Source organism: Ranitomeya imitator, chromosome 9, assembly GCF_032444005.1.
Source record: "Ranitomeya imitator isolate aRanImi1 chromosome 9, aRanImi1.pri, whole genome shotgun sequence".
In the NCBI taxonomy this organism is placed as follows: domain Eukaryota; kingdom Metazoa; phylum Chordata; class Amphibia; order Anura; family Dendrobatidae; genus Ranitomeya; species Ranitomeya imitator.
In genome coordinates this window covers 153,149,228-153,174,100 of record NC_091290.1, presented here as the reverse complement: position 1 = coordinate 153,174,100, position 24,873 = coordinate 153,149,228, and the positions used below count along the sequence as shown (strand labels likewise).

At 60.0% G+C, this 24,873-nt stretch overlaps 2 protein-coding genes across 2 annotated transcripts in view; one reads left to right on the top strand and one right to left on the bottom strand.

The window, feature by feature from the left end:
- ATP2C2 (ATPase secretory pathway Ca2+ transporting 2) overlaps positions 1-6,084 on the top strand; it is a 101,773-nt gene extending 95,689 nt beyond the window's left edge. The window contains exon 27 of the mRNA XM_069739493.1: positions 5,635-6,084. Coding sequence (XP_069595594.1) covers positions 5,635-5,753 — 119 coding nt within the window. The 3' untranslated portion in view covers positions 5,754-6,084. The remainder of the gene's footprint in view (positions 1-5,634) is intronic.
- A 6,892-nt stretch (positions 6,085-12,976) lies between these two features.
- On the bottom strand, positions 12,977-24,524 carry MEAK7 (MTOR associated protein, eak-7 homolog). Its single transcript, XM_069739482.1, has 8 exons — positions 24,355-24,524; positions 20,799-20,947; positions 20,100-20,327; positions 19,818-19,965; positions 18,943-19,368; positions 18,420-18,538; positions 14,294-14,473; positions 12,977-13,558 (listed from the first exon to the last, which is right to left on the bottom strand). Exons 1-8 carry the CDS (start codon positions 24,410-24,412, stop codon positions 13,442-13,444), a joined length of 1,425 nt encoding a protein of 474 aa, XP_069595583.1. The 5' UTR covers positions 24,413-24,524; the 3' UTR covers positions 12,977-13,441.
- Between the last annotated feature and the right edge of the window lie 349 nt (positions 24,525-24,873).

Here is a 24,873-nt window from a genome sequence, read left to right as displayed (position 1 = left end):
GTCCACCTTCCTTCTCGTCTTCTCCCCGTGTGCGATGTCCACCTTCCGTCTCATCGGCTCCCTGCGCGACACGACGTCCACCTTCTGTCTCATCGGCTCCCTGCGTGTCGTCCACCTTCCGTCTCATCAGCTCCCATCGCAATGTTCACCTTCCGTCTCATCGGCTCCCAGCGCGACGTCCACCTTCCATCTCATCGACTCCTCGCGCAATATCCACCTTCCGTCTCATCGACTCCTCGTGCAATATCCACCTTCCGTCTCATCGGCTCCCCATGCGACGTCCACCTTCCGTCTCATCGGCTCCCAGTGCGACGAACACTTTCCATCTCATCGGCTTCCAGCGTGACGTCCACCTTCCATCTCATCGACTCCTCGCGCAATATCCACCTTCCGTCTCATCGGCTCCCCATGCGACGTCCACCTTCCGTCTCATCGGCTCCCAGCGCGACATTCACCTTCCGTCTCATCGGCTCCCCACGCGACGTCCACCTTCCTTCTCATCGGCTGCCAGCGCGACGTCCACCTTCAGTCTCATCGGCTCCCAGCGCGACATTCACCTTCCGTCTCATCAGGTCCCTGTGCGACGTTCACTTTCCATCTCATCGGCTCCCAGCGCGACATCTACCTTCAGTCTCATCAGCTCCCTGTGCGAAGTCCACCTTCCATCTCATCGGCTCCCAGCGCGACGTCCACCTTCAGTCTCATCGGCTCCCAGCACGACATTCACCTTCCGTCTCATCGGCTCCCAGTGCGACGTTCACCTTCCGTCTCATCGGCTCCCAGTGCGATGTCCACCTTCCGTCTCATCGGCTCCCATCGCGACGTCCACCTTCCGTCTCATCGGCTCCGAGCGCGACATTCACCTTCTGTCTCATCGGCTCCCCACGCGACGTCCACCTTCCTTCTCGTCTTCTCCCCGTGTGCGATGTCCACCTTCCGTCTCATCGGCTCCCTGTGCGACACGACGTCCACCTTCTGTCTCATCGGCTCCCTGCGTGTCGTCCACCTTCCGTCTCATCAGCTCCCATCGCAATGTTCACCTTCCGTCTCATCGGCTCCCAGCGCGACGTCCACCTTCCATCTCATCGACTCCTCGCGCAATATCCAGTCTCATCGGCTCCCAGCGCGACATTCACCTTCCGTCTCATCAGGTCCCTGTGCGACGTTCACTTTCCATCTCATCGGCTCCCAGCGCGACATCTACCTTCAGTCTCATCAGCTCCCTGTGCGAAGTCCACCTTCCATCTCATCGGCTCCCAGCGCGACGTCCACCTTCAGTCTCATCGGCTCCCAGCACGACATTCACCTTCCGTCTCATCGGCTCCCAGTGCGACGTTCACCTTCCGTCTCATCGGCTCCCAGTGCGATGTCCACCTTCCGTCTCATCGGCTCCCATCGCGACGTCCACCTTCAGTCTCATCGGCTCCCAGCACGACATTCACCTTCCGTCTCATCGGCTCCCAGTGTGATGTCCACCTTCCGTCTCATCGGCTCCCATCGCGACGTCCACCTTCAGTCTCATCGGCTCCCAGCACGACATTCACCTTCCGTCTCATCGGCTCCCAGTGCGACGTTCACCTTCCGTCTCATCGGCTCCCAGTGCGATGTCCACCTTCCGTCTCATCGGCTCCCATCGCGACGTCCACCTTCAGTCTCATCGGCTCCCAGCACGACATTCACCTTCCGTCTCATCGGCTCCCAGTGCGATGTCCACCTTCCGTCTCATCGGCTCCCATCGCGACGTCCACCTTCAGTCTCATCGGCTCCCAGCACGACATTCACCTTCCGTCTCATCGGCTCCCAGTGTGATGTCCACCTTCCGTCTCATCGGCTCCCATCGCGACGTCCACCTTCAGTCTCATCGGCTCCCAGCACGACATTCACCTTCCGTCTCATCGGCTCCCAGTGCGACGTTCACCTTCCGTCTCATCGGCTCCCAGTGCGATGTCCACCTTCCGTCTCATCGGCTCCCATCGCGACGTCCACCTTCAGTCTCATCGGCTCCCAGCACGACATTCACCTTCCGTCTCATCGGCTCCCAGTGTGATGTCCACCTTCCGTCTCATCGGCTCCCATCGCGACGTCCACCTTCCGTCTCATCGGCTCCCAGCGCGACATTCACCTTCTGTCTCATCGGCTCCCCACGCGACGTCCACCTTCCTTCTCGTCTTCTCCCCGTGTGCGATGTCCACCTTCCGTCTCATCGGCTCCGTGCGCGACACGACGTCCACCTTCTGTCTCATCGGCTCCCTGCGTGTCGTCCACCTTCCGTCTCATCAGCTCCCATCGCAATGTTCACCTTCCGTCTCATCGGCTCCCAGCGCGACGTTCACTTTCCATCTCATCGGCTCCCAGCGCGACATCTACCTTCAGTCTCATCAGCTCCCTGTGCGAAGTCCACCTTCCATCTCATCGGCTCCCAGCGCGACGTCCACCTTCAGTCTCATCGGCTCCCAGCACGACATTCACCTTCCGTCTCATCGGCTCCCAGTGCGACGTTCACCTTCCGTCTCATCGGCTCCCAGTGCGATGTCCACCTTCCGTCTCATCGGCTCCCATCGCGACGTCCACCTTCCGTCTCATCGGCTCCCAGCGCGACATTCACCTTCTGTCTCATCGGCTCCCCACGCGACGTCCACCTTCCTTCTCGTCTTCTCCCCGTGTGCGATGTCCACCTTCCGTCTCATCGGCTCCCTGCGCGACACGACGTCCACCTTCTGTCTCATCGGCTCCCTGCGTGTCATCCACCTTCCGTCTCATCAGCTCCCATCGCAATGTTCACCTTCCATCTCATCGGCTCCCAGCGCGACGTCCACCTTCAGTCTCATCGGCTCCCAGCACGACATTCACCTTCCGTCTCATCGGCTCCCAGTGCGACGTTCACCTTCCGTCTCATCGGCTCCCAGTGCGATGTCCACCTTCCGTCTCATCGGCTCCCATCGCGACGTCCACCTTCCGTCTCATCGGCTCCCAGCGTGACATTCACCTTCTGTCTCATCGGCTCCCCTCCCCACGCGACGTCCACCTTCCTTCTCGTCTTCTCCCCGTGTGCGATGTCCACCTTCCGTCTCATCGGCTCCCTGCGCGACACGACGTCCACCTTCTGTCTCATCGGCTCCCTGCGTGTCGTCCACCTTCCATCTCATCAGCTCCCAGTGCGATGTCCACCTTCCGTCTCATCGGCTCCCATCGCGACGTCCACCTTCTGTCTCATCGGCTCCCTGCGTGTCATCCACCTTCCGTCTCATCAGCTCCCATCGCAATGTTCACCTTCCATCTCATCGGCTCCCAGCGCGACGTCCACCTTCAGTCTCATCGGCTCCCAGCACGACATTCACCTTCCGTCTCATCGGCTCCCAGTGCGACGTTCACCTTCCGTCTCATCGGCTCCCAGTGCGATGTCCACCTTCCGTCTCATCGGCTCCCATCGCGACGTCCACCTTCCGTCTCATCGGCTCCCAGCGTGACATTCACCTTCTGTCTCATCGGCTCCCCTCCCCACGCGACGTCCACCTTCCTTCTCGTCTTCTCCCCGTGTGCGATGTCCACCTTCCGTCTCATCGGCTCCCTGCGCGACACGACGTCCACCTTCTGTCTCATCGGCTCCCTGCGTGTCGTCCACCTTCCGTCTCATCAGCTCCCATCGCAATGTTCACCTTCCGTCTCATCGGCTCCCAGCGCGACGTCCACCTTCCATCTCATCGACTCCTCGCGCAATATCCACCTTCCGTCTCATCGGCTCCCCATGCGACGTCCACCTTCCGTCTCATCGGCTCCCAGTGCGACGTACACTTTCCATCTCATCGGCTTCCAGCGTGACGTCCACCTTCCATCGCATCGACTCCTCGCGCAATATCCACCTTCCGTCTCATCGGCTCCCCATGCGACGTCCACCTTCCGTCTCATCGGCTCCCAGCGCGACATTCACCTTCTGTCTCATCGGCTCCCCACGCGACGTCCACCTTCCTTCTCATCGGCTGCCAGCGCGACGTCCACCTTCAGTCTCATCGGCTCCCAGCGCGACATTCACCTTCCGTCTCATCAGGTCCCTGTGCGACGTTCACTTTCCATCTCATCGGCTCCCAGCGCGACATTCACCTTCCGTCTCATCGGCTCCCAGTGCGACGTTCACCTTCCGTCTCATCGGCTCCCAGTGCGATGTCCACCTTCCGTCTCATCGGCTCCCATCGCGACGTCCACCTTCCGTCTCATCGGCTCCCAGCGCGACATTCACCTTCTGTCTCATCGGCTCCCGACGCGACGTCCACCTTCCTTCTCATCGGCTGCCAGCGCGACATTCACCTTCCGTCTCATCGGCTCCCCACGCGACGTCCACCTTCCTTCTCATCGGCTGCCAGCGCGACGTCCACCTTCAGTCTCATCGGCTCCCAGCACGACATTCACCTTCCGTCTCATCGGCTTCCAGCGCAACGTCCACCTTCCGTCTCATCGGCTCCCAGGGTGACGTACACTTTACATCTCATCGGCTTCCAGCGCGACGTCCACCTTCCAACTCATCGACTCCTCGCGCAATATCCACCTTCCGTCTCATCGGCTCCCCATGCGACGTCCACCTTCCGTCTCATCGGCTCCCAGCGCGACATTCACCTTCCGTCTCATCGGCTCCCCACGCGACGTCCACCTTCCTTCTCATCGGCTGCCAGCGCGACGTCCACCTTCAGTCTCATCGGCTCCCAGCGCGACATTCACCTTCCGTCTCATCAGCTCCCTGTGCGACGTTCACCTTCCATCTCATCGGCTCCCAGCGCGACGTCCACCTTCAGTCTCATCGGCTCCCAGCACGACATTCACCTTCCGTCTCATCGGCTCCCAACACGACATTCACCTTCCGTCTCATCGGCTCCCAGTGCGACGTTCACCTTCCGTCTCATCGGCTCCCAGTGCGATGTCCACCTTCCGTCTAATCGGCTCCCATCGCGACTTCCACCTTCCGTCTCATCGGCTCCCAGCGCGACGTCCACCTTCCTTCTCATCGGCTGCCAGCGCGACATTCACCTTCCGTCTCATCGGATCCCAGCGTGACGTCCACATTCCGTCTCATCGGCTCCCAGCGCGACGTTCACCTTCCGTCTCATTGGCTCCCCACGCAACGTCCACCTTCCGTCTCATCGGCTCCCAGCCCGACGTTCACCTTCCTTCTCATCGGCTCCCTTTGCGACATTCACCTTCTGTCTCATCGGCTCCCTGCGTGAAGTCCACCTTCCGTCTCATCCGCTTCCTGCGCGACGTTCACCTTCCGTCTCATCGGCTCTGCACAGATCTTATGTGGCCATAAAGCTCCGCTCATATTGAGGGGAAGGCTGGGAGACTTCTTGCTGTTGGCTGATATTGTGGGGAAAGCTGGGCGAAGACTCCTAACCAAACCCAAACAGCGAGGATGTCACCCAGCTTTCCTGTCGATATCGGCACTGCTAGCAGGACCGTCCACAGCGACACTCATCTGCTCCACGAGGAACAGAAAGATTGATTATCAGGATCCTGGGACTCTGGGTGAGAGCAGTTTTGTTTCCCACCTTTCCCAGAATTCTGAAAAGAATATGTTCCCATTTTTCTGTGGATTGGTAGTGGCAGCCATATTGGTGGGCTTCGGTCTGACCGTGTCTCATCCCGCAGATCTGCTCTTCCTCACTGGTTTGGCGTCCTCGGTCTTTGTGGTGTCGGAGCTGATGAAGTTCTGCGAGCAGTGCTGCTGCCGGAAGAGGACGGTGACCGTTCTGGAGGAAGAAATCTGAGGCCGGGCGCCCCAACCTCCCGCACTGCGCCCCGTCTTCCAGCACTGCGCCCCGTCCTCCCGCACTGCGCCGGCCGCTGCATCACCTATTTATGCTGAGTTTTATGGGAGGAAACGTTTACCAGAAAGACTAAACTGAGATGTCAGCGCCCGGCGGAAGGAACAATCGCCCCCATCGGAAGGAACAATCGCCCCCATCGGAAGGAACAATCGCCCCCATCGGAAGGAACAATCGCCCCCATCGGAAGGAACAATCGCCCCCATCGGATACTTGTTGTTTTCATTTACTGATTAATTTACAATTAAAGACGAATCTTTTATTTTTTAAATAATGAGAAAGTAACAATGACAATGTGTACAGCGCGGCCCCCGCAGAGCATCGCACCCGGGAGACAGCAGCTGTGTACAGCGCGGCCCCCGCAGAGCATCGCACCCGGGAGACAGCAGCTGTGTACAGTGCGGCTCCTGCAGAGCATCGCACCCGGGAGACAGCAGCTGTGTACAGTGCGGCTCCTGCAGAGCATCGCACCCGGGAGACAGCAGCTGTGTATAGTGCAGCCCCCTGCAGAGCATCACGCCGTGGAGACAGCGGCTGTGTACAGTGCGGCCCCCGCAGAGCATCGCACCCGGGAGACAGCAGCTGTGTATAATGCAGCCCCCTGCAGAGCATCGCACCCAGGAGACAGCGGCTCTGTACAGCGCAGCCCCCGCAGAGCATCGCACCCGGGAGACAGCGGCTGTGTAGTGTTCCCCCCGCAGAGCATCGCACCCAGGAGACAGCAGCTCTGTCTGTACAGCGCGGCCTCCACAGAGCATCGCACCCGGGAGACAGCAGCTGTGTACAGTGCGGCTCCTGCAGAGCATCGCACCCGGGAGACAGCAGCTGTGTATAGTGCAGCCCCCTGCAGAGCATCACGCTGTGGAGACAGCGGCTGTGTACAGTGCGGCCCCTGCGGAGCATCGCACCCAGGAGACAGCGGCTCTCTGTACAGCGCTGCCCCCAGCAGAGCATCACACCCGGGAGACAGCAGCTGTGTACAGTGCTGCCCCCTGCAGAGCATTGCACCGAGGAGACAGCGGCTGTGTACAGTGCGGCTCCTGCAGAGCATCGCACCCGGGAGACAGCAGCTGTGTACAGCACGGCCCCCTGCAGAGCATCGCACCCGGGAGACAGCAGCTCTGTACAGCACGGCCCCCGCAGAGCATCGCACCCAGGAGACAGCGGCTCCCTGTACAGCGCTGCCCCCAGCAGAGCATCACACCCCGGAGACAGCGGCTGTGTACAGTGCGACCCCTGCAGAGCATCGCACCCAGGAGACAGCAGCTGTCTGTACTGCAAAGCCCCCTGCAGAGCATCGCACCCGGAGACAGCGGCTGTCTTTACAGTGCAGCCCCTGCAGAGCATCGCGCCTGGGAGACAGCGGCTGTGTATTGCGCAGCCCCTGGAGAGCATCACACCCAGGAGACAGCGGCTCTGTACAGCGCCCCCCTGCAGAGCATCGCACCCGGGAGACAGCGGCCCTGTCTGTACAGCATGGCCCACTGCAGAGCATCGCACCCGGGAGACAGCAGCTGTGTACAGTGCGGCCCCCGCAGAGCATCGCACCCAGGAGACAGCGACTCTGTACAGAGCCCCCCCTGCAGAGCATCGCACCCGGGAGACAGCAGCTGTGTACAGTGTGGCCCCTGCAGAGCATCGCACCCAGGAGACAGCGACTCTGTACAGAGCCCCCCCTGCAGAGCATCGCACCCGGGAGACAGTGGCTGTCTGTACTCCACAGCCCCCTGCAGAGCATCGCACAGCCCCCTGCAGAGCATCGCACCCGGGAAACAGCGGCTGTGTACAGTGCGGCCCCCGCAGAGCATCACACCCAGGAGACATCGGCTCTGTCTGTTCAGCGCCTCCCCTGCAGAGCATCGCACCCGGGAGACAGCGGCTCAGTACAGCGCTGCCCCCGCAGAGCATTGCACCGAGGGGACAGTGGCTCTGCAGAGCATCGCACCTGCGAGACAGCAGCTCTATGTACAGCACGGCCCCCTGCAGAGCATCACGCCTGGGAGACAGCAGTTGTGTACAGCGCGGCCTCCGCAGAGCATCGCACCCAGGGGACAGCGGCTGTGTACAGTGTGACCCCTGCAGAGCATCGCACCCGGGAGACAGCAGCTGTGTATAGTGCAGCCCCATGCAGAGCATCACGCCTGGGAGACAGCGGCTGTGTACAGTGTGCCCCTGCAGAGTATCGCACCCCGGAGACAGCGGCTGTCTTTACAGTGCAGCCCCTGCAGAGCATCGCGCTTGGGAGACAGCGGCTGTGTATAGAGCAGCTTCTGAAGAGCATCGCACCCCGGAGACAGCGGCTGTGTATAGCACAGTCCCTGCAGAGCATCGCACCCAGGAGACAGCGGCTCTGTACAGCGCGGTCCCCGCAGAGCATCGCACCCAGGTGACAGCGGCTCTGTCTGTACAGCGCCCCCCTGCAGAGCATCGCACCCAGGAGACAGCGGCTGTCTGTACAGCACGGCCCACTGCAGAGCATCGCACCCGGGAGACAGAGGCTGTGTACAGTGTGCCCCCTGCAGAGTATCGCTCCCCGGAGACAGCGGCTGTGTACAGCACGGCCCCCTGCAGAGCATCGCACCCGGGTGACAGCAGCTGTGTACAGTGCTGCCCCCTGCAGAGCATCGCACCCAGGAGACAGCGGCTGTCTGTACAGCGCGGCCCCATGCAGAGCATCGCACCCGGGAGACAGCAGCTGTGTATAGTGCAGCCCCCTGCAGAGCATCGCACCCGGGAGACAGCAGCTGTCTGACTGCACAGCCCCCTGCAGAGCATCGCACCGGGAGACAGCAGCTGTGTATAGCACGGCCCCCGCAGAGCATCGCACCCAGGAGACAGCGGCTGTGTAGTGTTCCCCCTGCAGAGCATCTCACCCGGGAGACAGCGGCTGTGTATAGCACAGCCTCTGCAGAGCATCGCACCCAGGAGACAGCGGCTGTCGTTACAGTGCAGCCCCTGCAGAGCATCACACCCGGGAGATAGCGGTTGTGTAGTCTTCCACCTGCAGAGCATCGCACCCTGGAGACAGCGGCTGTCTGAACAGCGCGGTCCCCTGCAGAGCATCGCACCCGGGAGACAGCGGCTGTCTACTGCACAGCCCCCTGCAGAGCATCACACCCAGGAGACAGCGGCTGTGTATAGCGCAGCCCCTGCAGAGCATCGCACCCGGGAGACAGTGGCTGTGTAGTGTTCCCCCTGCAGAGCATCGCACCCTGGAGACAGCGGCTGTGTATAGCGCAGCCCCTGCAGAGCATCGCACCCGCGAGACAGCAGCTCTATGTACAGCACGGCCCCCTGCAGAGCATCACACCCAGGAGACAGCGGCGGTCTGTACAGCGCGGCCCCCGCAGAGCATCGCACCCAGGTAACATAGTAACATAGTAACATAGTAACATAGTTAGTAAGGCCGAAAAAAGACATTTGTCCATCCAGTTCAGCCTATATTCCATCATAATAAATACCCAGATCTACGTCCTTCTACAGAACCTAATAATTGTATGATACAATATTGTTCTGCTCCAGGAAGACATCCAGGCCTCTCTTGAACCCCTCGACTGAGTTCGCCATCACCACAGCGGCTGTCTGTACAGCACGGCCCTCTGCAGAGCATCGCACCCGGGAGACAGCGGCTGTGTACAGTGCGGCCCCCTGCAGCGCATCGCACCCGGGAGACAGCGGCTGTGTACAGCACGGCCCCCTGCAGAGCATCGCACCCACGAGACAGCGGCTGTGTACAGCACGGCCCCCTGCAGAGCATCGCACCCAGGAGACGGCGGCTCTATGTATAGCACGCCCCACTGCAGAGCATCGCACCCGGGAGACAGCGGCTCTGTACAGCGCGGCCCCCGCAGAGCTTTGCACCCAGGGGACAGCAGCTCTGCAGAGCATTGCACCCGCAAGACAGCAGCTCTATGTACAGCACGGCCCCCATGCAGAGCATCGCACCCGGGAGACAGCATCTGTGTACAGCGCGGCCCCCGCAGAGCATCTCACCCAGGAGACAGCGGCTGTCTGTACAGCACAGCCCCCGCAGAGCATCGCACCCAGAAGGCAGCGGCTCTGCAGAGCATCACACCCGCGAGACAGCAGCTCTATGTACAGCACGGCCCCTGCACAGTATCGCACTCGGGAGACAGCGGCTGTGTAGTGTTCCCCCTGCAGAGCATCGCACCCGGGAGACAGTGGCTGTGTATAGTGCAGCCCCTGCAGAGCATCGCACCCGGGAGACAGTGGCTGTGTAGTGTTCCCCCTGCAGAGCATCGCACCCGGGAGACAGTGGCTGTGTATAGTGCAGCCCCTGCAGAGCATCGCACCCAGGAGACAGCGGCTATGTAGTGTTCCCCCTGCAGAGCATCACACCCGGGAGACAGTGGCTGTGTAGTGTTCCCCCTGCAGAGCATCACACCCGGGAGACAGTGGCTGTGTAGTGTTCCCCCTGCAGAGCACCACATCCAGGAGACAGCGGCTGTGTATAGCGCAGCCCCTGCAGAGCATCGCTCCCGGGACAGTGGCTGTGTAGTGTTCCCCCTGCAGAGCATCTCACACGGGAGGCAGCGGCTCTATGTACAGCACGGCCCCGCAGAGCATCACACCCGGGAAACAGTGGCTGTGTACAGTGTGGCCCCTTCAGAGCATCGCACCCGGAAGGCAGCGGCTCTGCAGAGCATCGCACCCGCGAGACAGCAGCTCTATGTACAGCACGGCCCCCTGCAGAGCATCGCACCCAGGAGACAGCAGCTGTCTGTACAGCACGGCCCCCGCAGAGCATCGCACCCAGGAGACACCGACTCTATACAGCGCTGCCCCCTGCAGAGCATCACATCCAGGAGACAGCGGCTGTGTATAGCGCAGCCCCTGCAGAGCATCGCACCCGGGAGACAGTGGCTGTCTACTGCACAGCCCCCTGCAGAGCATCACACCCAGGAGACAGCAGCTGTCTGTACAGCGCGGTCCCCTGCAGAGCATCACACCCAGGAGACAGCGGCTGTCTGTACAGCGCGGTCCCCTGCAGAGCATCGCACCTGGGAGACAGCGGCTGTCTACTGCACAGCCCCCTGCAGAGCATCACATCCAGGAGACAGCGGCTGTGTATAGCGCAGCCCCTGCAGAGCATCACACCCGGGAGACAGCAGCTGTGTAGTGTTCCCCCTGCAGAGCATCTCACCAGGGAGGCAGCGGCTCTATGTACAGCACGGCCCCCGCAGAGCATCGCACCCAGGAGACAGCGGCTCTGTACAGCGCCCTCCCTGCAGAGCATCACACCCGGGAGACAGTGGCTGTCTGTACAGCACGGCCCCCTGCAGAGCATCGCACCCGGGAGACAGCAGCTGTCTGTACAGCACGGCCCCCTGCAGAGCATCGCACCTGGGGGACAGCAGCTGTCTGTACAGCACAGCCCCTGCAGAGCATCGCACCCGGGAGACAGTGGCTGTCTGTACTGCAAGCCCATGCAGAGCATCGCACCCGGGAGACAGCGGCTGTGTACAGTGCAGCCCCCTGCAGCGCATCGCACCCGGGAGACAGCGGCTGTGTACAGTGCAGCCCCTTCAGAGCATCGCACCCGGGAGACAGCGGCTCTGCAGAGCATCACAACCGCGAGACAGCAGCTCTATGTATAGCACGGCCCACTGCAGAGCATCGCACCCGGGAGACAGCGGCTGTCTGTACAGCACGGCCCCCGCAGAGCATCACGCCTGGGAGACAGCGGCTGTGTAGTGTTCCCCCTGCAGAGCATCTCACCCGGGAGACAGCAGCTGTCTGTACAGCGCGGTCCCCTGCAGAGCATCGCACCCGGGAGACAGTGGCTGTGTAGTGTTCCCCCTGCAGAGCATCGCACCCGGGAGACAGTGGCTGTGTAGTGTTCCCCCTGCAGAGCATCTCACCCGGGAGACACCAGCTGTCTGAACAGCGCGGTCCCCTGCAGAGCATCGCACCCGGGAGACAGCGGCTGTCTACTGCACAGCCCTTTGCAGAGCATCACATCCAGGAGACAGCGGCTGTGTATAGCGCAGCCCCTGCAGAGCATCGCTCCCGGGACAGTGGCTGTGTAGTGTTCCCCCTGCAGAGCATCGCACCCGGGAGACAGCAGCTGTGTAGTGTTCCCCCTGCAGAGCATCTCACCCCGGAGGCAGCGGCTCTATGTACAGCACGGCCCCCGCAGAGCATCGCACCCAGGAGACAGCGGCTCTTGTACAACGCACCCCCTGCAGAGCATTGCACCCGGGAGACAGCAGCTGTCTGTACAGCACGGCCCCCGCAGAGCATCGCACCCAGTAGACAGCGGCTGTCTGTACAGCGCCCCCCTTGCAGAGCATCGCACCCAGGAGACAGCGGCTGTCTGTACAGCACGGCCCCCGCAGAGCATCACGCCTGGGAGACAGCGGCTGTGTGCAGTTCGGCCCCTGCAGAGCATCGCACTCGGGAGACAGCAGCTGTCTGTACAGCACGGCCCTCTGCAGAGCATCGCACCCGGGAGACAGCAGCTGTGTACAGTGTGGCCTCCGCAGAGCATCACACCCAGGAGAGAGCAGATGTCTGTACAGCATGACCCCCTGCAGAGCATCGCACCCGGGAGACAGCGGCTGTCTGTACAGTGCGCCCCCCACAGAGCATTGCACCCAGGAGACAGTGGCTCTGTACAGCGCGGCCACCGCAGAGCATCGCACCCAGGGGACAGCGGTTCTGCAGAGCATCGCACCCGTGAGACAGCAGCTCTATGTACAGCACGGCCCCCGAAGAACATCGCACCCAAGAGACAGCAGCTGTCTCTACGGCACGGCTCCCTGCAGAGCATCGCACCTGGGAGACAGCAGCTGTGTACAGCGTGGCCTCCGCAGAGCATCACGCCTGGTAAACAGCGGCTGTGTACAGTGCGGCCTCTGCAGAGCATCGCACCCTGGAGACAGCGGCTGTGTCTGTACAGTGCGGCCCCTGTACCAGGGCCACGGCCGGCCGCCCACATCTTACACTAACACCCGGGAAGTGTAGTTGTTTCCAGAGACTGCGGTAGATACAGGGAGAGCGGAGACATCGGAAGAGGAACGTGGCCCCCGCAGAGCGCACTGCACCGCTGCAGTCAGTCCTCCCTCTGTAGCTGCAGCAGTGGTGCTCGAAGGAAAATGAAGGAGTTACTGAGCGATGATCTGCGGCGCTGAATAAGTCACAGAGAAGATCGATTTCAATTTAATTCAGAGCCGACATTATAGGAAATACAGACATCAGTCCATCCAACGTTTCACCATCATCGGCTTCATCAAGGGTATCTAAGGGGTATCTGTTGGCGAGCTCCTGGTGCTGTGGTCGGGGCCCAGCGTGGCCTGTGGTCGTGGCCCAGTGTGGCCTGTGGTCGGGGCCCGGCGTGTCCGCACATAATAAGCGCAGTATGAGTGGACACTGTAGAGGAGGATGGGACGGCAGTGCGGGGGGGGGGCACAGTAGGCAGAGGATGAGGCCTTGGTGCCTTTATCTTGCATGAATTTGCTGCCATCTTGTGGTGATTACAGGTAGCTGCAGACCCCAGCTGAGTTATGAGCAGTAACAATGGTGGATGAGGTGGACGTTGCCCACGTGTAACAATCATCATCCACAGTCAGCACTTCTGCCGACCACCTCTGGCCTCCCGGCCGCTCCTACTACGTTTCCTCATCCTCTTTATCTCTCAGTCCTTCGCTCTGCCGCGTCCGTCCCATCATCTCTAGCAGCGCCTTCGCCTCGGGGTCGGCGTCCAGGATGCTCTTCTTGTTCTTAATCTGGAACGTAGAGAGAAGGGAAGAGGCCGGAGAGAGGCGAGACGACTGTTACATGGGACTGCACTCAGGAAAATATCAAACATCTCGGCCCCCGCCTCAGCCACATCTCGGCCCCCGCCTCAGCCACATCTCGGCCCCCGCCTCAGCCACATCTCGGCCACCGCCTCAGCCACATCTCGGCCACCGCCTCAGCCACATCTCGGCCACCGCCTCAGCCACATCTCGGCCCCCGCCTCAGCCACATCTCGGCCCCCGCCTCAGCCACATCTCGGCCCCCGCCTCAGCCACATCTCGGCCCCCGCCTCAGCCACATCTCGGCCCCCGCCTCAGCCACATCTCGGCCCCCGCCTCAGCCACATCTCGGCCCCCGCCTCAGCCACATCTCGGCCCCCGCCTCAGCCACATCTCGGCCCCCGCCTCAGCCACATCTCGGCCCCCGCCTCAGCCACATCTCGGCCCATAAAACACAATGCTGCACAGAGGCAGTGAGATCTGGGCGAGCAAACGAAAGACATATGGTACACGCAGAGATGGGGGTGCGGTATATACAGAGACGGAGGTGTGGTATATACAGAGTCAGGGGTGCGCGGTATATACAGAGACAGGGGTGCAGTATATACAGAGATGGGGGGATGTGGTACACACAAGGACGGGGGGATGCGCTACATAGAGATGGGGGTGCGCTACACACCAGGACAGTTATTCCCCTCCGCGCGCTCTGTGTAGGGCACCCACCTGGAGCTCCTCGGACAGCTCGCCCAGCCCCCACACCTCCATGGCGTCTATACAGAAGTCCTCGGTGGCGGACAGCTGTGGGCTGTTATACGTCGTACATCGTGGCTTCGCTTTGCTGTGGCCTTTTCCAAAATTACTGTCGATCCAAAGTCCAAAATAGTCGTGCTGCCCCCCCATACCCTGAGGAACAAAGGGGGGTATGTTACCAATACAGGAGGTCATCACACCGCACCAGGACCCCACACATCCCATGGAGGGGCACTATATTCTCCAGTACTTCTCTGCTGCCATCTTGTGGCAAACACAGTTAACTGCAGCCTGTAGAAGTGGGGGGGTCAGGATGAGATTTAACTCTTGCCGCCTCATCTACTATATAATTGTCTAAGGGTCACTTCCGTCTGTCCCGGAATTCCCGCGTCGCTGATTGGTCGCGGCCGTCAGGCACAGTCCGGCTGAGAATTAGTTCCTCCATACTTCATTCCAGTCAGCGCCCGGCGCCATACTCCCCGCAGTCACTGCCCGGCGCCCGCTCCTTACTCCCCGCAGTCACTGCCCGGCGCCCGCTCCTTACTCCCCGCAGTCAGCGCCCGGCGCCCGCTCCATACTCCCCGCAGTCACTGCCCGGCGCCCGCTCCTTACTCCACGCAGTCAGCGCCCGGCACCCGCTCCATACTCCCCGCAGTCAGCGCCCGGCACCTGCTCCATACTCCCCGCAGTCAGCGCCCGGCACCTGCTCCATACTCCCCGCAGTCACTGCCCGGCGCCCGCTCCTTACTCCCCGCAGTCACTGCCCGGCGCCCGCTCCTTACTCCCCGCAGTCAGCGCCCGGCGCCCGCTCCATACTCCCCGCAGTCACTGCCCGGCACCTGCTCCATACTCCCCGCAGTCACTGCCCGGCGCCCGCTCCTTACTCCCCGCAGTCACTGCCCGGCGCCCGCTCCTTACTCCCCGCAGTCACTGCCCGGCGCCCGCTCCTTACTCCCCGCAGTCAGCGCCCGGCGCCCGCTCCATACTCCCCGCAGTCACTGCCCGGCGCCCGCTCCATACTCCCCGCAGTCAGCGCCCGGCGCCTGCTCCATACTCCCTGCAGTGAGTGCCCGGCGCCCGCTCCATACTCCCCGCAGTCAGCGCCCGGCGCCCGCTCCATACTCCCCGCAGTCAGTGCCCGGCGCCCGCTCCATACTCCCCTCAGTCAGTGCCCGGCGCCCGCTCCTTACTCCCCGCAGTCACTGCCCGGCGCCCGCTCCTTACTCCCCGCAGTCACTGCCCGGCGCCCGCTCCTTACTCCCCGCAGTCAGCGCCCGGCGCCCGCTCCATACTCCCCGCAGTCACTGCCCGGCGCCCGCTCCTTACTCCCCGCAGTCAGCGCCCGGCGCCTGCTCCATACTCCCTGCAGTGAGTGCCCGGCGCCCGCTCCATACTCCCCGCAGTCAGCGCCCGGCGCCCGCTCCATACTCCCCGCAGTCAGTGCCCGGCGCCCGCTCCATACTCCCCGCAGTCAGTGCCCGGCGCCCGCTCCATACTCCCCGCAGTCACTGCCCGGCGCCCGCTCCATACTCCCCGCAGTCAGTGCCCGGCGCCCGCTCCTTACTCCCCGCAGTCAGTGCCCGGTGCCCGCTCCATACTCCCCGCAGTCAGTGCCCGGCGCCCGCTCCATACTCCCCGCAGTCACCGCTCACACAGGGTTAATGCCAGCGGTAACAGACCGTGTTATGCCATGGGTAACTCACTCCGTTACCGCCGCTATTAACCCTGTGTGACCAAGTTTTACTATTGATGCTGCCTATGCGGAATCAATAGTAAAAAGATCTAATGTTAAAAATAATAAAAAAACAAAAAATTATTATATACTCACCTCTTCCATCGGCCCCCCGGATACAGCCCAGGCCTTTCCCGCTCTTCGCGACGGTGCGGTCCATGCATTGCGGTCTCACGAGACCACTACATCATCATCTCGCCAGACAGCAATGCACTCTTCAGACCGGAGCGCGCGAGGAGCATCGGTAACCGCCTCGGCTGGATCCGGGGGCTCCGGAAGGTGAGTATATAACTATTTTTTATTTTAATTCTTTTTTTAACAGAGATATGGTGCACACACTGCTATATACTACATCTCTGTGCTGTAGACTACGTGGCCTGTGCTATACGTGGCTGGGCAGTATACTACGTGGCTGGGCAATATACTACGTGGCTGGGCAATATACTACGTGGCTGGGCAATATACTACGTGGCTGGGCAATATACTACGTGGCTGGGCAATATACTACGTGGCTGGGCAATATACTACGTGGCTGGGCAATATACTACGTGGCTGGGAAATATACTACGTGGCTGGGCAATATACTACGTGGCTGGGCAATATACTACGTGGCTGGGCAATATACTACGTGGCTGGGCAATGTACTACGTGGCTGGGCAATGTACTACGTGGCTGGGCAATGTACTACGTGGCTGGGCAATGTACTACGTGGCTGGGCAATGTACTACGTGGCTGGGCAATATACTACGTGGCTGGGCAATATACTACGTGGCTGGGCAATATACTACGTGACTGGGCAATATACTACGTGACTGGGCAATATACTACGTGGCTGGGCAATATACTACGTGGCTGGGCAATATACTACGTGGCTGGGCAATATACTACGTGGCTGGGCAATATACTACGTGGCTGGGCAATATACTACGTGGCTGGGCAATATACTACGTGGCTGGGCAATATACTACGTGGCTGGGCAATATACTACGTGGCTGGGCAATATACTACGTGGCTGGGCAATATACTACGTGGCTGGGCAATATACTACGTGACTGGGCAATATACTACGTGGCTGGGCAATATACTACGTGGCTGGGCAATATACTACGTGGCTGGGCAATATACTACGTGGCTGGGCAATATACTACGTGGCTGGGCAATATACTACGTGTCTGGGCAATATACTACGTCACTGGGCAATATACTACGTGACTGGGCAATATACTACGTGGCTGGGCAATATACTACGTGGCTGGGCAATATACTACGTGGCTGGGCAATATACTACGTGGCTGGGCAATATACTACGTGGCTGGGCAATATACTACGTGGCTGGGCAATGTACTACGTGGCTGGGCAATATACTACGTGGCTGGGCAATATACTACGTGACTGGGCAATATACTACATGACTGACCAATATACTACGTGGCTGGGCAATATACTACGTGGTTGGGCAATATACTACGTGGCTGGGCAATATACTACGTGACTGGGCAATATACTACGTGACTGGGCAATATACTACGTGACTGGGCAATATACTACGTGGCTGGGTAATATACTACGTGACTGGGCAATATACCACGTGGCTGGGCAATATACTACGTGACTGGGCAATATACTACGTGACTGGGCAATATACTACGTGGCTGGGCAATATACTACGTGGCTGGGCAATATACTACGTGGCTGGGCAATATACTACGTGGCTGGGCAATATACTACGTGGCTGGGCAATATACTACGTGGCTGGGCAATATACTACGTGGCTGGGCAATATACTACGTGGCTGGGCAATATACTACGTGACTGGGCAATATACTACGTGACTGGGCAATATACTACGTGGCTGGGCAATATACTACGTGACTGGGCAATATACCACGTGGCTGGGCAATATACTACGTGACTGGGCAATATACTACGTGGCTGGGTAATATACTACGTGACTGGGCAATATAGTACGTGACTGGGCAATATACTACGTGACTGGGCAATATACTAGGTGGTCTGGGCAATATACCACGTGGCTGGGCAATATACTACGTGACTGGGCAATATACTACGTGGCTGGGCAATGCACTACATGACTGGGCAATATACTACGTGGCTGGGCAATATACTACGTGGCTGGGCAATATACTACGTGGCTGGGCAATATACTACGTGGCAATCTGAACCACGCTTCGCTAATTGCTTGCGGCCGGCCGAATCCTGTGTGTAAATTGCATTATTCTGAAAACTTTGTAAATAAACTACATACAGATTCTAGAATACCCAATGCGTTACAATCGGGTCACCATCTAGGTAATTATAAGCCCCCATCCAGGCGTGGCGGGCACACATTCCTCGGCGGGTGCTCACCAGTCCGTTGGGCATGGTCTGCTGGCTGTGGTTCAGGTACATGTAGTGGTCGTTGTATCCGGTGTACGTGAAGATGTCCAAATGCGGAGACACGGTGAAGAGGAAGCATCTGCTGTCACCTGAAGACAAGACACCACAAAGCCGGGGCACGTCACAGCAGCACAGAGTGACTGCAGCACAGCCGTCTGCCCGACATTCCCACTAGAGGAGGGACGTGGCTGACGGTACGAGGAACCACTACTGGGCTCCTGCTATTAGTCCTCAAATATTAAAATCACTGTGTCGGGGAAGGGGGGGGTTCAGTGCCATGTGTCAGAGGGGGGGGTTCAGTGCCACGTGTCAGAGGGGAGACTCGGCGCTAAGTGTCATAGGGGGGGGAGGGAGCATAGGGGGGGGGCTCGGCGCCACGTGTCGGTGCATTCACAGATCTGCCGTGTAACAGTCTGGGAGGTTTTGCTTCTAATATATTCACTGAGAGCAAGCAGAGAGTTGTGATGGAGGTACACCACCTCCCCGGACTCACCCTGAAACTGCGGCTTCACCTCCCAGTTCTGTGCTGCAAATCCCCCGAAGATGAATCCGCCAGCGTCCCTCAGCACCAGCAGGCTGGGTCCCTGGTCCACCACGTGGCCGCACAGCTGGGAGAAGCTCTCGCCGTGGACCCTGGTGGAGAAGAGCAGCCGCCATTTGTACTGCATCTCAGAGGGCAGGTGTGCGTTCAGGTACATGATGGCGGGCAGGTCCAGGAGGCTGACGAAGGAGAGTGCCTTCCCCCGGCGGCAGCGCGGCACCAGGCAGCCGACATCCCCGCTCTGCCGCAGGACGGAGAAACCCAACGTCACGACCACTCTCAGCAGCGCAGAGACCATGGGGACCTTGTAGAGCCAGTCCTCAATGGCCGCCCTGGAGAAGGAGGAGGAAAGCTCTGCACTGACCAGCGGGGGCCCACCTGCAACAAGAGGGCGACAGCCAGGGTCAGCGCCGCGAGGGCGACAGCCGGGGTCAGCGCCACGAGGGTGACAGCTGGGGTCAGCGCCGCGAGGGCGACAGCCGGGGTCAGCGCCACGAGGGCACCGAGAGCGACAGCCGGGGTCAGCGCCACTGCAGTTCTGTCCTACCCTCCATCCATTTTTGGGTGGTCTCAGCCCCTGGGGCTCCAATTTTGCAGTATGGCCGGGGGGTCCCACCAGTCCGGTAGGATCTGGCACCCCTCCCTACCCAGGACAGCGTAATCCAGCGCAGGAAACGTCCACGGACCCCACATCCCCCTGTGACCCCGACTTTCCTACATACACAGCGGGGGGCAATATCCGAGACGTCACATGACCTGGGGGATAACGCGTCGCGGCTCTCATGTTTCTCAGGTATAATTAACCCTTTGCCCTCTGGGCTCGTTACCGCTGGGCTCCTGTAACTGTGACATCAGCTGCGTCGCCAGCGTGCGGACCCCAGAGTCGCAGTCCCGCGTATTTTCCAGGCTCCATCCGGAGAGCGCGTTCTGCTGATGTAGGACGTGGACCGCTGCGCCGATCAGATCCTCCAGGAACTGGAAGAAAAGAGAAGTCGTAGACGAGCCGACATCCGGTGAAACACACGAAGCGCGCAGTAGTCACCGGAAGCGTGCACACCTCCCTGGAAGCATGCACCCCTCCCCCGATCATTAGGACCGTGCATATTCACCTGCTGCACCCGCGGGCCCGTTACTTTCCCGCTGTTGTCAGCCCCGATCATCGGTGCTATAAGCGCGCTCTTCTCCTCGGCCGTCCCGCGCAGGAGCTCAATGATGAACACGGCGTGCTGTTCGCGGGTCACCTCCGGGGCTGCGGGGGCACCACTGACATCCACACTCTGCATCCCGTGGAATATGCGCTGAGACATAGAGGCCGGGAGCGAGGACGCGAGAGAGTCCTGGAGGAAGAAGCAGAGGATGGGGGCAGTAGTACAACGACCATGTAATAATGATGAGTCGCAGCAGCACATGATCCCACCGCCAAACTACAGCGGGGGCTGACATCACTGACAGAGGTGGACAGACCCCCATGTCCTGAGGATACGGCCGGATCGCTGCACTCTAGCGATTGTTTCTCTGGTTTCTTGCTGCTGTCAGTGAATAGAAACCCTTATATCCAGAATCTGAAAACTACTTTTCACAGCTGAGGGTCCGTGACATTGTATCCGGCAATGCTCTGCAGGGCGCCAGCTGTGAACACTAAGGTTTCCATTCATTGACAGCAAGCAGAGACCAAGGTCACGTATCAATCACTCCCAGGGCAAATCTTTACCACATTGCTCACCTGTCTGCAGCCTCCGCTGGCTGATAACAGGGAACAGTGGCAGCTGTGCCTGCACCGCAGACCCTCAGAAAAGGGCGCGTCTCACCTGGAATGTCGTCAGTCCCACACATTTCTTGCTCGGGTTTCTTGACAAATTGTCAAAGCTCTTCTCTATCTGTGCCCGCTCCTCAGGGGGCACCCGAGACGCTCGTCTCTGATAACCGCTGCTCTCCACATTCCCCATCACCGAAGACTCTGCGAAATACAAGACACAGCCGTCAGCAAAGGGGAGAGTGGGGCGACAGAGAGGGCCGGGGGCGGCAGAGAGGGCAGCAGAGAGGGCAGGGGGGCGGCAGAGAGGGCAAGGGGGTGGCAGAGAGGGCAAGGGGGCGGCAGAGAGGGCAAGGGGGCGGCAGAGAGGGCAAGGGGGCGGCAGAGAGGGCAAGGGGGCGGCAGAGAGGGCAAGGGGGCGCCAGAGAGGGCAAGGGGGCGCCAGAGAGGGCAAGGGGGAGCCAGAGAGGGCAAGGGGGAGGCAGAGAGGGCAAGGGGGCGGCAGAGAGGGCAAGGGGACGACAGAGAGGGCAAGGGGACGACAGAGAGGGCAAGGGGCGGCAGAGAGGGCGGCGGTGAGAGCTGGGGCGGCGGAGAAAGCAGGGGGCAGCAGAGGGGGTGGCAGAGATGGCAGGGGGCAGCAGAGAGGGCAGGGGTCACCAGAGTGGGAAGGGGGCAGCAGAGTGGACGGTGTAGGGCAGGGGGCATCATAAAGGGTGGCGGGGAGAGCAGAGGGCAGCGGAGAGTGCGGCGGAGAGGGCAGGGTGCAGCAGAGATGGCGGCGGAGAGGGCAGGGGGCAGCACAGAGGATGGCAGGGAGAGCCGGGGGCAGTGGGGAGTGCGGCAGAGAAAGCAGGGGGCAGCAGAGAAGGCGGCGGAGAGGGCAGGGTGCAGCAGAGAGGGTGGCGGAGAAGGCAGCACAAAGGGCGGCAGGGAGAGCCGGGGGCAGCAGAGAGGGCAGAAGAGAGGGCGGCGGCGAAGCCAGGGGGCAGCGGAGAGGGCGGTGGCGAAGCCAGGGGGCAGCGGAGAGGGCGGCGGCGAAGCCAGGGGGCAGCAGAGAGGGCGGCGGAGAAGCCAGGGGGCAGCGGAGAGGGCGGCGGAGAAGCCAGGGGGCAGCGGAGAGGGCGGCGGAGAAGCCAGGGGGCAGCGGAGAGGGCGGCGGAGAAGCCAGGGGGCAGCGGAGAGGGCGGCGGAGAAGCCAGGGGGCAGCGGAGAGGGCGGCGGCGAAGCCAGGGGGCAGCGGAGAGGGCGGCGGAGATGCCAGGGGGCAGCGGAGAGGGCGGCGGAGATGCCAGGGGGCAGCGGAGAGGGCGGCGGCGATGCCAGGGGGCAGCGGAGAGGGCGGCGGAGATGCCAGGGGGCAGCGGAGAGGGCGGCAGAGAAGGCAGGGAGCAACGGTGGAGAAGGCGGCGGGCCGACAGGTGGCAGAGAGGACGACGGAGACGGCTGCGGGCTGACGGTCGGCATCAGCAGTGAGGACAGTGGCGGAGAGGGCAGCGGGATGACGGAGAAAGAGGGCTGTGGCTGGAAAGAAGAGCGGCCTGACGAGTGGCGGGCAAACGGGTGGCGGAGAGGGCAACAGCAGAGAACCAACAGGCAACGGAGAGGACAGCGGGAGGAGCGGGCAGCGTGTTTACGGATGGCGGAAAGGGAAGGCAGAGATGGGAGAGGAGAGCGAGCAGAGAGAGCAGCGGGTCGACGGGCGTCAGAGGTATAAACCACATGGAGGAAGGGTGGCACAAAATACACAGACATCAATGCTGTCCACCCAGACCACTCAGTTAAGGCAATCAATAGCACTCAGGGCAGAGGATGCGCCACCGCCCTCATGTCTCCAATCACCTCCAGAGCTGCAACCAAATCTATGTCACTTGTACAGGGTATAATGTGGAAGCTCAAGACAGTTTCACAGAGTATTTCAGCAGAGCAGTGAGCGCAGCTCTGGAGGTGACACAGTGGGGGCAGGCAGGTTCTCCTGATGTTTCCACTATAAATATTATAAACAATCACATGTTATGTCTCAGCCTCCAAGAACCGAGATTCTAGGCTTAACCCCACGCCTGCCGGAGAGGAATAGACATCATATAGCCCAACCATAGAGATATAGCCCCCCCCCATGTGACAGTCCTACAGATATATACCCCCCACGTCACAGTCCTACAGATATATAGCCCCCACGTCACAGTCCTAGAGATATATACCCCCCACGTCACAGTCCTACAGATATATACCCACCACGTCACAGTCCTAGAGATATATACCCCCCACGTCACAGCCCTACAGATATATAGCCCCCACGTCACAGTCCTACAGATATATACCCCCCACGTCACAGCCCTACAGATATATACCCCCCCACGTCACAGTCCTACAGATATATACCCCCCACGTCACAGCCCTAGAGATATATACCCCCCACGTCACAGCCCTACAGATATATAGCCCCCACGTCACAGCCCTACAGATATATACCCCCCACGTCACAGTCCTAGAGATATATACCCCCCACGTCACAGTCCTAGAGATATATACCCCCCACGTCACAGTCCTAGAGATATATAGCCCCCACGTCACAGTCCTACAGATATATACCCCCCACGTCACAGTCCTAGAGATATATACCCCCCACGTCACAGTCCTACAGATATATACCCCCCACGTCACAGTCCTAGAGATATATACCCCCCACGTCACAGTCCTAGAGATATATAGCCCCCACGTCACAGTCCTAGAGATATATAGCCCCCACGTCACAGTCCTAGAGATATATACCCCCCACGTCACAGTCCTAGAGATATATACCCCCCACGTCACAGTCCTAGAGATATATAGCCCCCACGTCACAGTCCTACAGATATATACCCCCCACGTCACAGTCCTAGAGATATATACCCCCCACGTCACAGCCCTACAGATATATACCCCCCACGTCACAGCCCTACAGATATATACCCCCCACGTCACAGTCCTACAGATATATACCCCCCACGTCACAGTCCTAGAGATATATACCCCCCACGTCACAGTCCTAGAGATATATAGCCCCCACGTCACAGTCCTACAGATATATACCCCCCACGTCACAGTCCTAGAGATATATACCCCCCACGTCACAGTCCTACAGATATATACCCCCCACGTCACAGTCCTACAGATATATACCCCCCACGTCACAGTCCTAGAGATATATACCCCCCACGTCACAGCCCTACAGATATATACCCCCCACGTCACAGCCCTACAGATATATACCCCCCACGTCACAGCCCTACAGATATATACCCCCCACGTCACAGCCCTACAGATATATACCCCCCACGTCACAGCCCTACAGATATATACCCCCCACGTCACAGTCCTACAGATATATACCCCCCACGTCACAGCCCTACAGATATATACCCCCCACGTCACAGCCCTACAGATATATAGCCCCCACGTCACAGCCCTACAGATATATAGCCCCCACGTCACAGTCCTACAGATATATACCCCCACGTCACAGCCCTACAGATATATACCCCCCACGTCACAGCCCTACAGATATATACCCCCCACGTCACAGTCCTACAGATATATACCCCCCACGTCACACACGCTGCGCTCTTTACCTTCTTCTCCTGCGACTTTGTAAGCTCCGCCCACCGTGACGTCAGCTGTTCTCTCCATTCTCCGCCCTGTTCATTCGTTGCAGCAGGTGAAGGTTTGATGAATGGCAGGATCATGGTCCAATCAGTGTTGCAGTAGTGGGCGGAGACACCGTAGGGCGTAATGCGGCCGTCGCCATCTTTGTGACTGGCGGATCAGCAGGGTCCTAGTGCCCTCGTCCAGGTGTCCCCTGTGCAGGGTCCGCACCTGCTCCTGTCTCCATGGTGACCGCAGGAATGGCCACAGACACCGACGTGTGACCAGGCTGAAGTTGGTTTCTTATTTTGCATTTTTTTTCATCATTTTTTTACAAGTTTAAAACCAAAATAAAAAGTCCGAATAAAACCCACTGCAGCGAGGAGCCTGGTGTGAACACAGTGAAAAGCAGCAAATGATAAAACTGGCACAAAAAGGGGCATCAAAGTGGCAACTTCAGATCCGTAGATTTAGCCACTTTCATGCCCAGAACCTGCAGTGACTGA